The sequence below is a fragment of the Uloborus diversus genome, unplaced genomic scaffold (genome assembly GCF_026930045.1).
Source record: "Uloborus diversus isolate 005 unplaced genomic scaffold, Udiv.v.3.1 scaffold_513, whole genome shotgun sequence".
Classification (NCBI taxonomy): domain Eukaryota; kingdom Metazoa; phylum Arthropoda; class Arachnida; order Araneae; family Uloboridae; genus Uloborus; species Uloborus diversus.
The window spans coordinates 101,249-119,866 of NW_026558696.1; the positions used below are offsets into that span (position 1 = coordinate 101,249).

General features: G+C 31.7%; 1 protein-coding gene across 1 annotated transcript in view; it reads right to left on the reverse strand.

Annotated features, from left to right (window-relative positions):
- Positions 1–17,253, reverse strand: part of LOC129233547 (uncharacterized) — a 34,692-nt gene extending 17,439 nt beyond the window's left edge. The window contains exons 1-6 of the mRNA XM_054867559.1: positions 17,115–17,253; positions 14,029–14,136; positions 8,386–8,485; positions 6,384–6,471; positions 5,353–5,541; positions 2,464–2,634 (exon numbers count right to left, since the gene is read on the reverse strand). Of these exons, the coding sequence (XP_054723534.1) occupies positions 2,464–2,634; positions 5,353–5,541; positions 6,384–6,471; positions 8,386–8,485; positions 14,029–14,136; positions 17,115–17,133 (675 nt within the window). The 5' untranslated portion in view covers positions 17,134–17,253. The remainder of the gene's footprint in view (positions 1–2,463; positions 2,635–5,352; positions 5,542–6,383; positions 6,472–8,385; positions 8,486–14,028; positions 14,137–17,114) is intronic.
- Between the last annotated feature and the right edge of the window lie 1,365 nt (positions 17,254–18,618).

Below are 18,618 nucleotides of genomic sequence, written 5' to 3' on the forward strand. Positions count from 1 at the left end.
AATTAATAACAGAATATGTACTTGAATATAGAAAAATATTAACTTTTCCTCACTAAAGAAATAATGCATTTTTTCTCACTTACTGGGAAAATGGATAGCCAAGAGAAGAATTTAAAAAGAAGAAAAAAAAGCTGATCAATATGTGCATTCTATATTCACTCTACTTTTTAGTGATACTAGCTCACTCTACAGAAAATGGCAAAGCCTTTTATCAAAATCTTTTCATGCTTTTACTTTTATGTAAAAGGAAAAAAATCTGTCCGTAAATTGTTAACCCAAAATCTATTTTTGCCACTTTGACAAAAACTGGCAAAAACCTATTTTTGCCGGGCGGTAAAAACCGTGGTTTTTCCCATGGTTTTTTCCGCCTCCAGCAAAAACTTGCCAACCCTGTTTATAGCTACTTTTATCTTTAAACTTCAATGATTCCAAACAGATAAAACCAATGCGGACATTAAAACAGTCTTAGACAACTTGCTTTTCCCCTTTTGTATATTTATTTATTTTCAATAGAACTTTTTCCTGTTTTAAATTTATTTTCTTTTTTTACCTTTTTCAATCAGAACCAAAGACATAAAAATAGCCTTCCAATACGGACATTACCCTGCTTTCTCCTAGAACATATGGTAATAATATAAGGGTTGACCAAATGAAAAGTGGACAAGTCGAATAAAAATAATACTTTTAATATAAATCAAAAGAAATCATCATGGGCATTTAAGCACAGGTCCTAGCATTGCAGCAGCAGGTCGATGCCTTCGATGTATAAAAATCGGGGCTGATTCCTGATGAAGTCCTGCACGGCTTCCTTCACTTCATCGTCCAAATGGAAACATTTCCCCTGTCATGCTCTCTTAAGTGGCCCAAAGATGTGGAATTCAGAGGTTGACAAGCTTAGACTATACGGGGGCGGCTCCAAAACTTCTCAACGCAAAATTTGTTTATGCTCGTCTGGTTTTCCTGAGATGATCTTTGTGGATGATAGTGTGAACCGTTCCTTTACTCAGATTGAGTTCGTCACGGATTCCACGGTTTTCTTAATCTTACGATTAGCTCAGAACATTTCATTAACGAAGGTAATGGAATCAATGGTGATCGCGGTGTTTGTTTGGCCCGGCCTCGGCAGATCTCAGGTCGTTTGCTGCCCTTAACCGCACCACTGCGCTTTCCGATCTGGACGCATCCATGGATAGCAGGACTTTCTTTTTGTACAATTTCCTCTACTGCAAACAGGTTTAACCACTGAACGGCATTTGAGATGCATACCTCATACCACCCTTTATATATTTGTGCAGTGATGCTCTAACTGAATCATTCATGCTAGTGCTATTGCACCAGTCCACTTTTCATTTGGGCAACCCTTATACTTTGCAGTGGACTCAACACATGGTCTAAGGGAGTTAAATCAGGCGTAAGTGGAAAAGTTTGAATGCTTATGAGTTATTTTTCAAAAAGTGTAAGATTGCTGTGACATGCATTTTACAGTAAACATTTTAAGGAATAGTTCAATTAACAACATTTAACCTGCCAACCTTTTTTACAATAATTTTTATTTTAACATCTTTCTGGTTCAAATCTCACCTCTATGGCATGTTAATGTTGCTTAATAACTAGTTTAATTAAAAGTATTTATTTATTTATTTATTATGTCATCCACAAGTGTCTCAAATACTAAATGTTGTTATTTGGTTTGTTTCAGTACGATAATGAGTTACCTCACACAAATTCTCCCCTCCATTACCTAAACATAAAATTCTATTTCTCATTGGCAAATGGCATCACATTTTTTTTAATGTGATACAAGAGGACAACTTTGTTTATTTTCAGCCATAAAGATGTTATGAAATTTTCGTTGAGAAACAAAACATTGGTTTGAAAATCAAATATGATTATTCGAAATTGTCACCACCATGAACTTGGAAGTTCAGGTATGCAAGTTAATGTAAAAACAGAAGTTTACATGTTTTTATATGTTTAACTTGTGCAAATTGCGGCAATGAAGAACACATTTCTTTCCTTGAAAATTGCAACCATTACTAAGCTATTTGAAGTTTTGAAAGCTGCCTGCTTCAGCGTCAAAAATTATTACTGCTAAAATGAAGCAAAATAAAACTGATAAAATTAAGTAAACAAGCAAAATAAATTTTTGCGTGCACATAATAAAGGGAGAACACATTGAAAATTCCACAATTTTTTTCAGAGAGGTATTTTAAAACATTTTCATTTTTTCCTAACAATATCAAAACATTTTCCAGAAAATCTCCTGACTTTATCGACCTTAAAAATTATAGTTGTTCACTTGTTATTTATTTCTCCTACACTTCAAATACTTGTACGGTATTACTAAAAATAATAATTAACTTGAAATTAAATTTGTTATACTTTGAATTAAATTGTACTTAAATTAATGTTTGTTTTCATTTTTATTAAATGAAGTCTTTTATGTCATAATTAAAAACATACTTCTACTGGTGAAAGGTTATATGAACAAGAAGGAACAGGCTCATCTTCTTTTTTGACGACTGTCAAGAGATCTGTAGGAATTTCTGGCTTTTCCTCAGGCAAGTCTTCAGGCTTTTCACCTTTACCCTGGTAATAATATTCAATTATGCTTCTGACTGGTTTCCATGGCAGCTGTAAGGTCAAACATTTGTAAACATTATATATTTTTTTCTAATGAAACATAGGGGGATGATAGATAAAATTCTAATACTATATAATGATTTGAGTTTAAAAAAAATAATAAAATAAATAAATGAATTACCAAACAATTTTTAATCCCCTAATTTCCACAGTTATTCTCAATATAAAAACATCTCATATTCCTTAGTTACATTAATCTATCTTATTCTTATTTGTCTAACATTACATTTTAACCAACACACTTAGAACGCACTTCTAGAAAGTTTACAGGATTCATACTCACTTCGGATAAAAAATTTCCATCACTTTTCCAAAACTTTTTTCATGGCTTAAAAATTTTCATGACCTTGTTACACAAAGAAAATAGTACTATTTAATTCCAAACTCTCCAATTTTCGGAAATAGGCATTTAGCAAAACATTAACGTGAATGCTACTACCTCATTGAAGCGCTTACTTGTGCTTGTGATTGAAAAAATGTCAGTGCACACTATAGAAACTAAATAAAAACTGTTCTTATCTGTCTTTAACATATAAATTTAGGTGAAGTAAAAATATAGGAGATTGCAATATACTGATGCTTATACGTCTAATAAATAGGGCAGAATAGTAATGAATGGGACAAAGTTTGCATGAGTCATTAAAGTTTCAAATTTACTTTATAAAAACATTGCCCTTAGGTGTCAACAGCACATCTAACCATCCATTTAACTTGACAGTATTTTTATTCTTTAAAGTAAGGCCACGTTTTTCAGTAAATTCATTTATCTAAACCAGATATTTCAGCTGGCCACATGGGGGAATCAGTTTTGTGAGCCGTATGTTGTTCATCATTGTTTTAGAGCATTAGAATTCCCCTATTTCAATGTTCTATCACCAGAAAAAGTTGATTTCCTAAAGCCTTCAACTAATTAAGATAAGCTATGATAAATTTAATAATTTTTTTTAAGAGTGGTTGAAATGAACTTTTATGCAATTGAATTATTTTTTGAAGGGGTGAAGCAAAATCAAGAACACGTAATTCCACCACTACAGAATATAAAATATAAGAAGTGCTGAAAATAAAGGTGAATTCAAAATTAGTGATGTCCCTGCAAGAGACGTACCAAGTAGCACTTTGGCTGAGTAGCCAAGTACCAATTATGTTTTAAGAAAAACCACTGACACACACACATGATGAATTTTGAACTCATTGGAATAGTAGTATAGACCTCCTCATAGTATCATATAATAGTTTTTAAAACAAAATTTCGGAAAAAATTTAATTACGCATTATTAAAAAAATTTTGTTTGTGTAAAAAAATTTACAAAAAAGTTATTTTTAAAATTAAAAGTAAACAAATAAATAAAAGGTATGATTAATAAAGTTGGAATTAAAGCATTATATTTATCGATTATAGTTCTAGTTCACCAAACAAATAATTTTTAAAAGAAAAGAAAAAAAAAAGGTTAAAAGCACAAATGTGCAGGGACACTGAAGACAAGTGTTTTTGCGTTACAAAGAATGTCTTTCTCAGTGCATAAAATGTGAGTTAATGAATGTAAAGACATTCAACAAAAAAATCCAATTTTCGTCGGATTTCTTTAAATCCATACGCTCACATTTTGTGCATTGAAACAAGCATTCCTCGTAATGCCAAAACACGTGTCTGCAGTGTTCCTGCACATTTGAGGCAGTGAGAAACAAAGGGATGTAAGTGGACATTTTCAAGTTTTGAGTAAAATGCGTTTAAAGATAACATCCTAGGTAGGCTTTCATTGATTTTTTTTTCTAAATCATGCTGTACAGCAGCACCTACTAGGGCTACTAGTACTATCTCTTACAGAAGAGAGGTTCCCCTACTATTTGTACTGGTTATCTCCAAATTTTTAATTTTGTCACTTACATCCCTTTGCTTCTCACGGCCTCATTTGTGCTTTTAACGTTGTTTTATTTTTTAAACAAAGGTATTTTTATATTTCTAATGAATAAAATTTTGTTTGCAGCAAAAATTCATTTAACAATATAAAAATTTCATATTTTCTATACTTGGCTTTTTTTTCCCCATTTTTAATAAATAAGTTTTATTAACATTGGGGACATTAAAATAAAGATTTACTCCATTGAAGCATAACAAACTTCCTCATTCTCAAAATTTAAATTTGAATTGTAAATAATTGCAGTATATGATATGCTCACACTTTTTTATTACTTGTAAGTATTTAATTATTGTCTTGAACAATATTCAATATTTCACAACTACACGGTATTGGCCGAGTATCTGATCAAAATTTGGCCGAGTCCCTGCAGCAAAATCACATTAAAAAAATGGCGGGCGACTGTTACAGAAGCAGATGCAACATGATTCCAAAACTCAGATTTATTTTTGGGATCATTCAATTTTCCAGTATTAATATCTTTTACAAGCAATACTTTTAAATCACTCAAGGTTTTTAATGCTCTTTTGCTGTTACTTTCTTCCTGCTCAACAAATTTTTCCATGAATTTAAATAAATATCCATGACTTTTAATAAAAATATTAATTTTCCATGATTTTTCTAGGTCTGATCCCCCCCCCCATACAAACCCTGTATAAGGTTTCCTGCACATGTGGCAACCACAGACACAGTTCTCTTGACAAGACATTTTTTAATATATAGAGATAAGAAATAGAAAAATTTAGAAATTTTCACATAACCAGCAAAAAAATTGTTTCAAAGACAAACTTACAAATTCCTTCTTAATTGCACAGAAATTCTTCCCACAGGCTTCCAATGCTTGAGCAAATAATTGAGCTTCAGATGGTGACCAGTCATTGGCAACATTGATTTTACATTCAGATTCACCAGATGATGATGGTTTCGGCACTTGACAGCCATCATCATGATGACAGGGATGATGAGAAGCAACAAATTCAGACTGGAAAAAAGTTACAGCAATTAGATACACAAGAAAAATTTTTATTTAAAAAGCTTGAATCGAGCTCTAGCAATATAAAATACACTTATAACAAGAATTATCAAAATGCGGCAAAAAAATCCTCACATATATTATAGCCAATGATCGACCTGATCTCAACAATAATGAAACTCGCACCGGGGTATGATAATTTGATTAATATGTTTTGGTAATGCTTGAAATGCAGGAAACTGCTTTATTTTGACAAGGCTGAACTGGGTCTGGAAACCTTACTGTTTTACTGGTAAGACTCATTTCACGGAAATGAAGAAATGAAAAAATGGTCAACACACACAATGAACAAGCATAACTTTTGCAATCAGTTTTGAAAAAAAATAAAAATGATTGATAAAAATGAAATTTACACAACTTATGAAATTGTGTTTGGATTTTGTTACTCCTTACACACAAAATGCATGAATAAAAAAAAATACTCCAGTAGAACCTTCATACAATTTTTCATAACTTTTTTTTTTTTTTGTAATCTCTCACTGCTACTGGAATTTTTAATAGTAGCAGTCTATACTACAATTCTTATAATAATGCATCCTTTAAGATTTTAAGCCTCAAAAAACCTTTTATTTTAATAAACAAAATAATAATTATTATTATTATGAAATAAATAATAGCAATAAGGAGCAATTACGACAACGAAATGATTGGGAGATGATTAAGTTATTAACGTTTTCTTCAGAAATAAATCATAGAGAATGAATATGCACTTACAAATATTCGTTGTCTTGTACACATAAAATAGAAATTTAATCAAAAAATCTCAAAAGAAAGATTCAGTTCAAACATACCAATCCTTTGATTGCTGACTGTAAAGAACTGTCTGATTTTTCAGCATTTTTTGGATTATCTACTGCTTTAGCAAACAATCCAATGCCCCTGAAATTAGACAACCTTTATGAAGTAATTTTCATAAATTGCAGGGAACAAAAATAACTGTAAGAACAATTTAACCAATTTGGCTACACATAAAACATTGCATGAATAATATAAATTCGTATTTTACTGTTGTCAAGAAATATCTTCAGCACAAACTAAAATTTACTAAAGCTGTATGAAAGTGGAAAATGGAAGTACCCCAGGAAAATTTTTATTTCTATACTAGTTGCATTGCCCATACCTCGAAAATAAAAGTTATATCAAGTGGCGCATGTTCTACAATCAAGCTTCAGTTATAGAAAAAAAATAATGTAAATACTTCCCGTCAAAATAATCATTCTTAAAAAAAAAAAAAAAAAACGCAACCTTCCTGATTATCTTCTGTTGGCAGTACAAAAAGAAAGAAAGAAGATAAATCCCCAAATAATAATCAAAAAGAGATCTTTTTACCTTGAAACAAAAACAAAATTTTATTTAGTCACAGTCGAGAAAAAAAAAATGGTAACCTTCTGAACGCTAATTTAAAACGAGATTGGGCAAACGATAATTTTCTGATATGAAATTACATTCCATTAGACCTTAAAAATGCTTTTAAATTTTTTCCTGGTGATTTTACAGCCTTGATTTTTTTTTTTTTTATTTGAAACAAATCAATTTCAGGGGTAGTTTTCGTGGGCTTTCGAATGGTGCAAAATTTGAACTGATCAAATAATGATTTTGAGTAAAAAGAGCCATTTAATGCCATTTTCAGGCCCTAAAATTAAATTCCGAACGGTTCGGTACTTTTACTACATTTGAAACCCTTCTACCCTCCTTCTCGGGTGCCCAAATAACCCCATCCAAATTTGGTTGAGAACCAACATAAGCAGTGTATTTGTTTAAGGAATATACACACATATAAATATATTCTTTGTTTTATTTACGTAGATTATAGGACTTTTTTATTACTTAAGGGGAAGCAGTACTTGGAAGCATTGCATGAGTATTAGCACTGTCCTATTCTGTGTTTTTTCGCCTCTCCCTTCCCCATGCTAGTCGCACATCTCTTTCTGATGTGGCATAAGAATTCCTCTGCGGGGCAGGTATAAACCACCAAATCAATCAAAAATTCCTATCCTAAATAAATATTTTTATTCAGGATGTTTTACCTAAAATGACCTGTAAATTTTAGTCTATAACAGCCTAAATACTCCATTTTAATTTTCTAAATTAGTTTATCTAATGTTTTTCATATTACTAACTTCACACTGATATAAAATTTCCCATTACTAGATAATGCATTCACAATGTTTTCATAGAAAAAAGAAATAATCTAGATAAAGTAAATTATAAATATAATTAAAAATTAACTTAACAAGAGTATATCTCTACATATTTAACACGGTGCTCAGGACTTATTAGGACGCTTTGGAATTCTTTTTACTTGTGCATTTTTTGTAAAACATTTTGAAAAGGGTCATGCACTGAAAACAAATGAAACAGGTATTTGAATTCCCTAAAAAACGATCTGTAAAACAAAAATGTCAATTTTGAAAACTCAAAGGGAATTTTTTCTCCTTTGAGGAAAATGGCAGTTTTGTTTCCAAAAATTTCACTGTTCAGTGCAAAAAATTGATCAAACATTTTGTAGGATGATATATCAATCAAACAATTTTTGCAGAGGAAGCCACAGAAAGTATAACAATAAATCCAGAATATCACACGTGTAGAAGATCTACACATCAATTGAAAGAAAGGTTCAATGTGAAAATATCGTCGCCTCAGAGCAACAGTAAGATATCTAGTCCCAGAAATAACACTGAGATATCTTAACGTTGCTCTGAAGCGAAGATATAGAAGTTATTAAGCTATTTCTACTGTAAAAGTACAAGGGTTGAAATTATAATGTTTGTAAATAAAATGAATTGTACTTACTTTGCCATAGACAAGTACTGCTCAATTTCTTGATCAGTTAACTGATCTGGTTTCCATTTTATAGTTTCCAAATCCTCACATTTCCTGCCATCTTTCTCTCCTGCAACAAAAAAATACTTAATGTGCCTAAATGATTCGTCTAACACTTCGTCTAAATAAAAGGTACTGAAGTAACTAGTTTAATGGAAAAATTAAGACAAACACAAAGTGAGAAAACATCTGCCTCCAGTTCGGTAATTGTCTAATTGCAGACTGATGTGTCAGTAACAAAATTTAAACTGCAGTCTCTGGAACGAATGACCAGGCAGTTGGTATATTGCCTGCAGTTCTGCCTTTGTCCTGGCTTAAGGCAGAGTTTGTTGATTTAAATCAGCTTGATTTAAATCGTGATTAAAATCATGATTCAAATCGTGATTTTTAAAAAAAATATTGATTTAAATCAAATGGTTTGAATTAAGTGATTTTTTTTAAAAAATCAGTAATTAAACAGTAAAAAATCAGTTGATTTTACTTTTATAAATTAATTTTGCATTTTTAGAATGTATTGCTCCAAATTTAACTACACTGCACTATACTATCTTAACTTCAACAGGCAAAACTACATAGATCAATCTTTCTGTGTGTGTAACATATTTTCACTCTGTTGCTTTCACTCCAAAATTACAGTTTAGAACAAAATAAAAATTTGGAGTTTTTCATATACACCATGACTAATATACACTGGTATGCAAAAATTAAGGACAAAGTCGAAAAATTAGCATATCAGCTGAACGAAGAGGCAGAGCGGACAGAAAGACCAATCAGGAGATTAAGTAAGGTGATGTACGGTAGCACATGCACAGATATGCAGGCAGACGTAATGGGGGAGTGTCTGAGTAGTATAAAGCATTTTGTCGGTGTAAGATCAGTATTTCTGGCAAAGAGATTGCACGCCGTATAGCAGCTAAAATCACACCGAGTTGCTGCCTCAGCGAGAAATGGCGAATAATCAATCTGTTAAACGACATCTGGATGCTTTTACCCGAGGTCGAATCATTGGGAAGTTGGAGGAAGGCCGCAGTGTGACAAGTGTGGCTGCAGAGTTCGGAATTGCCCACAGCATCGTTTCACAACTTAATTTCAAACTACAGGAACAGCTATCCGGGGGTTCAGTAGTGGAACCACACCCGCAGATGACTGGTATATTGTCTTACAGGCCAGAAGAAACAGGCCGCAGACAGCGGGAGAAATTGCTAGACACACGACACAGGCGACTGGACGACCGATATCGCGTTTTACCGTGGCCAGAAGACTGCACGGTGGTGGTCTGTTTGCACGACGCCCTATACGGTGTGTACCTCTAATGCCTGCCCATCGGAAGGGCGTTCTCTGTGGTGCCGGGAACACCGGAATTGGAGAGACAATGAATGGGGACGAGTATTCTTTACAGATGAGAGCAGATTCAGTCTGAGTAGTGATTCTCATCGCATACTCATCTGGAGAGAGCGGGGAAGCTGCAATCATCCCTCGAACATCATTGAAAGGGACAGGTATGGAGGTCGCGGTGTTCGAGATATGGACGAGATTCTTCTTCCATATGTGCGTCTTTTTAGAGGCGCTATGGGTCCGCAGTTCCTTTTCATGGATGACAATGCACCATGTCATCGCACAGTAGCTGCCGAACAGCTCTTAGAGAGTGAGGATAATGAACGTATGGATTGGCCGGCACGATCTCCGGATCTCAATCCCATCGAGCATGTATGGGATTTTCTAGGCAGACGCTTGGCAGCTCGTACCTTACTACCAGTAACGATTCGGGAGCTTCAATTGGCGCTGCAAGACGAATGGGCAGCAATGCCTGAACAACTCATTGACACCCTCATTCTCAGCATGGGCAGACGCTGTGAAACCTGCCTAGCAGTCGGGGGAGATCATATTCCCTACTAAAGACCTGATTTTCTTGCTGGACACCCATCACAGGGATGTTTTGGCCTTCAGTCGCATTGTGCTCCATGCTACTTTTTCAATAAAGCTTCTTTTTATCCCTCTGATTTCTCTTTTAGTAAGTGTTGCTTACATTACACATGTCCTTACATATTGGGGAACCTTACAGTATTAAATGTGCTGATTTGAAAAGTTTTTGTACAAAGTTACATTGAAAAAACCGTCTCGTCCTTAATTTTTGCACACCAGTGTAGTTCAGAAAAGTCAACATTTTATTTTACACTAAAAACGTACATGATAATGGAAACCTTATCTTTAAACAAAGCATAAAACAAAATCACCTCTTATCTAAGCATTATAACGTAAACATAAATCTTAAAAATATTATTGAATAGTTAGAGAACTTATCATAATTTCAAAAGTAAGTTGAATCAATTCATCTATTGTATGAAATACATTATGTTTTTAAATGTAAAGTAGTTAGAATCTACAAATTTTTGAACATTAAAAAAAAATCTGATTTCAATTTTTAAAAACATCCAATTTAAATTTAAAAACTCCAACGTTTTTGATTTTTTTTTTTAAATGAAAAAAGTCACGAACCCTGGCTTAAGGGCAGTAACTTACTGCTTAAAAATAGGAATGTTGGAACTTCCTATGGGAGGTAAAGGAGGGAGTTCCTCATATAAACTGGGAAACAAAAAAATTAGAAAGAAGGGAGAAAGAAAAAAGAAACAAATCAGAAGAGAGAAAAAATAATTGTCATTGTGCTCTCAAAGAGCTGAAAGGCAAAAGCAGGACTTATCTTTCTGCTAAAAACTTTGTCTCAAAGAAAAGCTGCACATTTCGGCTCTTTATAGTCTTATGTTTCTTATTTGTATAGTTCATTAATAAAAAATAATTCAAGGGCTTTTTTACATTATCATTAATCATTTGTCTAAAAATATATGTTTTTATACATTTGTTAGAGCGGGTAGTAAGCGGAACTGCCCAATATCTGGATTTGTCAGTCATGTGGCGTACCCTTACTCCCAATGAAACAGAATCTACTTCAATAAAAAAATTCAAAACCTGACAAATACATTGGATTGCACTACATGCCTTTTTTATTATATTATTTCAAATAAAAAAAATAAAAGAATCTGCTTTTTTGTGTGATAGAAAGTTAAATATAACTAATAAGGTTTGAAGGAGAGAAAATTAATAAATGTTCCTGCCCTCTCCCCCCCCCCCCTTTTTTTCTTAAATTACAGTATTACTCAAGATCAAGAATAATTTTTACGAAGCAATTGTTTTTTTTTTTTTTTTGTTTTTTTTTACTCAGATTAGTAAATTTTTTAAATTGCATTTCAAGGATAGGCAAAGAAAAATAAGCAGAAAAAAATGGTTGTCAAACAATATATTGTTACAAATTCTGTAAATAGTAATTATTTTTATGATTAATTTGTTGGAGTCTGGCTAAATTGGATGTTTATTCCATTATCTTTCATCTAAAATTATTGTAGTAACATAACCTGTAAATAGTTTCTTGTAATGTACATACAACCCTCTAACATTCGACTGAAGTATACGGTCCCTCTATTTTTCATTGATAAGATTCATGAATGAATAGAAAAGAAAATCAAGAAGCATTTTGAATTTTGTGGAAACTTCTCTTTCCAGATTTATAAATAGCCACGGCCAACGGCGGGAGTCCGTCTCGTTTTAGTTCTTGCTTTGAAAAGTGCGTTTTGGCCTTGCGCTGTGTTTTTTGCATATTTTGATGTAAATACGTGGTTGACCGTTGAGTTTACGGTGTTAATCGATATTTGCCTAATTGCTATGGTTAATTTAGCAGTTGTAACTATGCTTCCTGTACATAGCTATAAATAAATCTCCTGTGTTTTCTCAAGAACTGTGCCGTCATTCAAAGAAAGTTTGAAGTTGTATCAGGGCCGTTCTCAAAAGGTGGGAACAAAAAAGTTAACTTTGAGCAATTTCAAAAATTTTCGAATTTGACATCAATTTTGATTTTATTCTATAGTATGCATACCTAGAACACAATATATGAACATGAAAAGACAGCAGGTATTTGTAAAAATTGTTAATTAGCAAATTAAATCAGCAATCTGTAGGTAACAGATTTTGGACATTGTTTTCCAGTAGGTAACGGATTTTGGACATCATCATAACGTAAGTTTCACCATTTTTGACAATTGTTAATCTGATTTTTAACTTTTCCAATGAAAATTTTATTTACTACTTTTTAAATTTTGCAATTTAATAATAAAGAGGATATTAATGAAATACTTGAATGGCTATACATGCTGCTCCTTACATTTAATAAAGTTTTGGAATGATTTTGAAGAAATTGATGCAAGGTTAAAAAAAAGCTTCTAATTAAAAATAATACAATTGTAAAAAGTGACATCAGTTTTAATAATGAATATTTTTTCTAATGTCATAAGAATTAAAATGATGTCTAAAAAAATTATTGAAGAAAGAAATTCGTATTTCTATTTGGAGATCGTTAAATTATGTTTCCAAAAGAAAGAAGAGAAAAAGAATTCTAAAATAATAAAAGCGGAAAAAAAAAAAAAAATTGCTAGCGCAGGTGATAAAGTCGCCAAAACTGGTACAGCTGACGATAAACTACATTTGTCAAATTGGAATTCCCCTCTGGTAACCTTTAGCTTATCGTATACTGTGTTGTCGCCAACGGAGGTTTGCTTGGCGATTTTAGCGCAAAATGGCTTTCGGTTCGATCATAAGCAGCCATGTTTCTACTGTAATTTATGTATTGTTCAATGTGTAACATATTAATTATGCAGAATACCAATGGATTAAAGAAGATAACATTATAATAACGTTTTTTATTGAGGTTAGAAGACAGTGGATGATCAAAAATTATGAATAAATGGACAGAATTATCGGCGTCAATGATCGTAACGCCATTTGGACATCTCACATGTACGTTTAAAAAAAAAAATTTTTCTTCTAAGATACTGCATAAAAGCTTATGAAAACACTTTTAAACAATTAAAAATTGATTCCGAGGCTCGATAAACACCTTTAAAATGAAAACATCATATACTTAGTTCTCAAAAAATAGCATTGTAAAGATCGTAAATTTTGGACATGCATCAAATTTCAAACTTACTATTTTCTAAAATCGTTTACAAAGTGAATAATCTGTCTTTACTTTTGTTATTTGTGTAAAATATTAACAAAAAATTATTCAGTGTAAGATTCATACCTTTAAATTTTTTTTGAAACGTATGGAAATAATTTTAAAAAATTTTTCTTTACTGGTACATTTGCTCAGTTAACGTTTTGGTATGTCCAAAATTGCGCCTTTTAGCAAAGAAAATATTTTTTAAGGGCATTTAAAGAGCATTTTTTCCATAATTTATGTCAATTCTTGTCTCTATACAGTATTATAATTTAACTCAAAAATTTTTGAGTTAATTAAAATGAAAGTTATTTGGTGTTGAAGCTTCAAAGTTGAGGTCTGTGTTTGCTCCCACCTTTTGAGAACTGCCCATCACGAACTCTTAACAATATTGATTTTGAATCATCATGTGACATGAACTTGAACATGAGTCATACATGATCTGATGACATCAACACACACACACACACACACATATATATATATATATATATATATACATAAATACATAAATACTAATTTAGTTGCAAAAATAAATATTTCACAATATTAAATTATTAAACATTTACCTGGTTTTAAAAGAGGAGGAATCGAGGCCTGATATTGCCGTCCAACTCTTATTCTATTTCTATTTTTATTTTTAGCCTCATAATCCCAATATGAATCAAATTCAGCATCTAAAAAAGGGAGTAAACATATTAAACATATTTTCCATAAAAATACTTTATTCCTTCAATGTTTTATAAATACAAAAATGCTTAATGTTTGAGAAAAACAACATTGATAAAAAAAATTATGAACAAATAAAAGAAAAAAAGAACACTTGCTCAGTCAATAAATACAACAATTGCTCCATTGACATAATATATATTGTATATACTAACGTATAAGTTGAGAAATTTAGTACATAAAATCAGATTAAAAGTTAGGGACTCGACTTATACGTGGGAAAGAACTTCCGGAAATTTTTTCCAAACAATTCTTGGGGGGGAAAAACACTCGAAAACGTGAACATAAAACCCCATTTTAGACCAACCCTTTAAAGCTGATGCTATAGAAGTAAATACTTACACATTCTGCTATAATTTTTCATGGTCTGACTGTGAAATAAAGGCTAAATAATTACAGTAAATGGCGGACTATGCGAAAAGTGCGGGAGTCGCCATATTCGCAAATTTTTCCGACAGTCGCAAACTAATGCTCATCTTTTTAAAAATAATACAATATGACTACAGCACATAATTTAACTGATATTTATTCAAAATAAAAATAACAGAAATCATAACAGCGAAATCGAATCCTTTACAAAAATCACAATCGCAGAAGAGAACCCTTTTTGTGCACAATCAGACATTTTTTAATATAAAAATATTCATTAAATTTCAATTTCCCCCTTTTCATAATGTTTACGTCCAAAATTAGTAGCAAAACATTCCCGATTTTTTCAAAGAGCAGTTCGACATATAAGCGGGTTCGATTTTTTCCCGATTTTCCTCTTAAAAGTAGGGGGGTTGACTTATGCGCGATGTTGACTAATATGAGAGTATATGCGATATATGAAAAGAATCAGGGCCGTTTTCAAGTTTTGCCACAGCAGGTGATGCTGACAAGTGCCGCCCCCTCTTCTTAATATTGTAGTTTTTTAATCCTTGAGCATACTCTTACTCGTTGCTGCAATTTGAGCTGCAACTTCGTTTTTTGCCTCCTTACAATTTTGTCATCATGAAATTTGATGCCCCTAAAATCTGCCGCCCTAGGCGTTGGCACAGGTCGCCTACCCCAAGAGCCACGCCTGATAAGAATCATAAGGGAGATATAGACAAATGAAAAAATGCGTTTTAAAAGATTGTATCAGACACAAAGAAAAAATGTCAAAAGAAATAACATTCTCTATACCAGTGTTTCTCAATGTTTTTTAATCCATGGCCAGGCAAGTTTTTTTTGGAAAAAAAAATTCACCGACCAGTGCTGTTTTTCTTCCCTTCTTTATTTTATGCAAAACAAAATAATAAAAATAATAAAACTTGCATTTGTGGACCATTAAAGACATATGAATTTTTGTATGGTTTTTCTATCTCTTTTTCTTTACAAATAAACAAAAAAAATTTTTTTTAGGACTAAAAGTTTCAAACATTTTGCAAATGGCAGTGGTTTGTTTTAATTTTTTTGCAAAATAATAATATTAAACAATGAATTAATAAATGCATAACTAAAACTATACTAAGTGCTAAGGAACTGTTGCAAAAAATAATTAGGATGTTAAAAATAAAAGTAATAATTATAAAAAGAAGAAATAAATAGTGCTGAAAAAGAAAGTTAATCACAAAATTTGAGTAGAAGATCTTGCATTTGGTGTTTTAATTTTTATTATGCTGTTTTCTTTTTTGGAAAATTGTTTAGCATAGGATAAGCAAAAATCGCTGAGAACCGGTGCCAGTCTTCCAGACTACCTGGTTGAGAATTGCTCCCCTTTTACAGTGGAACTTTTATAAACTTGCATTTTTTGTTTTGAAAAATCTATTTAGTTTTCATTTTAATTTATATTTATTTGAGATTAAATAGCATTTAAAATCTTGTGAGGGCATTATTGCTTTTACAAGTGGAATTTTGAGGAAACAACTTTTTTAGAAAAATTTATAAATTAACGCAGATAAAGACATGATTTTAGCATGCGAGTTAAACACCTTTAAATCTAAATTTTCTGCCATTTTTACTGCTTTATTTTCTTTCTTTTATTCGAGTTATGGCCTGCGCTTCAGAAATTTAAAAAATTTGGTAGCACTGTCTAATAAATGTTTCTCACTGATTCAGACTTCTAAGCTTGTCTAATAAAGAAAATTTTATCCAGTTCTGGTAATTATTGAGTAATCATTTTGGTGCATAAGTAAATATGCAAAAATTAAAATATATCAATAATAATAAAAGAAAAATTACATAGTTGTGTTGAATTTCAGCATTAAATTCATTAAACTGCATTGACAAATGTTTTTTTAACTGAAATGAATCATTTTACACACAAATCCATGTAATCATGACAATATAAAATGTGATTTCTGCAGTATTTTCCAATAGAAATAAAATTCTCAGCATTTCTCCGGAAACAAGCAAAAATAAACTAAAAGAAAAGACTAAGTAGGTTGAATCTAAAGAACAGACAAAATAATATATTCAGACTAAATGTTTCTTCACTTGCTAAGAGTTAGCAAAGATCTTTATTTGACAACTGTTCATTTAAACATAAATTCTTTCTCAAACTCCAGGTAAGAATCATACTGCTAAAATGCAAGATCAATTATCAACTTGTATCATAAGTTGAAAAAGTAAACACTTCATAATGTTGACATAAAAGTTCACACCAAAGTAGATGCCAGGGTGACATGGCCATATGTAATCAAACAAACTAAAGGACTAAAAAGTTTAGGAATCATATTGTTTTTAACATGAAATCAACTAATATTGCATGAATATAAACAAATATCACTAGCGATGTCATGATTGATCTCTGTTTATTTCAACTCAAGCTCGCAACAAATTGTATACATGATTCAAACAAATAATCAATCGATAGAAAATTTTGATATATGATTGATGATAAGGGTAATTTTATAAATACAAATACTAAAATACAGAAAAGGGATCTATGTATCGATCGTACCTGAACTACATTTATCCATCAAAACTGATAGTCATTTGTTAAATACAATTTACACATCGTACATTAACGCCCTACACAATTTATTACTTTCAACTATCATTATGCGGCCCATATTTTTCAGGGGTTAGTTTAACCACTTTAATGTCAACGACTGAGTTTGTTCTTTACGCATCGGTTCAGACGGGCGAGGCCCTCGTTCACTTTTAAAGCTATGGTTTATCATCAATACAATGCATAAATAGGGAGTCGCTTTCGTTTCCTCTCCTCCGATCCTTCGACATTTTTTTTACCAAATTTTACTTTTGCAGATGGCAACTATAATTTTGGGAAAATAAAAAAAAAATCTACTCGTTTATCTCGACATCGTTTTATCAATTTTAAAATTACTGCATATTGTTTTTATATAACTTTAAATTTTAGTTTTCTGAGACTCAGAAGGGGAAACTGAAAAACGATACTGCAATTTAATGTTCGACAGAAGCAGCAATAAATACATCTCAACTTAAAAGTTAAATCCAAGCAGCTCTATTTTTCCGACAGCGTTGTGCCACGTCTCGTTGTTTATTTATCTATATTTATGGCCACATTTCATTTTGTTTAGATTTATAATAACTAAAGTAGTGTAAAAATATGCTGACAATGCATATTTTTGAGCGTTTTTGTGTTGCGTCATGTCTTTTAGTTGTAGCAAACTGCTTAATGTTTCGATTACCCGCAAACAGCAGACGGTGTTTAAAAGAAGAAGTTCATAAAGGTGTTCTAGTCAGCGGTGAATATGATTTGAGCGATGCACCGGGCCAAAAGACTGACTTAATGGTAATTATGTATTTCAATAGCTTTTTCCATCGCAGTTAATGTTAAAACAGTTGTTAGTAAGTAAATGCCGGCGGCATGCATAATTTGGGCTGCATAAAGCCCTTGTGTCTTGATGTAAGCTATCAACATCATTCTTAATTTGCTGTTCATTTTTCAACTTCAACAAATGGTTAATACACTTTAATTTTCCATTCTTCAATATTGCTGTCCTACGTCATTCTGAAATTTTCATCGAGTAAATTTTGACATGTGGCGTCCTAATTTTGACAGCATTCCTTTCAGGTCTAACTGTTTAATGCTTTTCATCTTATGAACTTGAAAAAAAAAAGTTACGCCTCTTTATTTTAAAATTCGTGTAGGTATAGTCTCTATTAGAAAGATAATAATTTTAGAACATTAAAACAACATTTAAAATGAACAAATATCAAGACAAACAAATACTGTAAAATTAACAACCCAGAATGCTGTTGCTCGTTTTTAAAGAGGCAGTTCTTTTTTTCTCAAGACGAAAAAAAAATTAACTTTTTTTACTCACTAAAAATGTTTCTAAAAATCAAAATAAACTTAAAGTGTTTTCTATATTTTTTCTTGGATAGTGGGGGAAAACACCTTATCACTAAGGTGCTTTAATTTGATTTTTGGTGCATGTTTGCAGAATAGATGGAATTTCAAACAATGTAGGGTCATT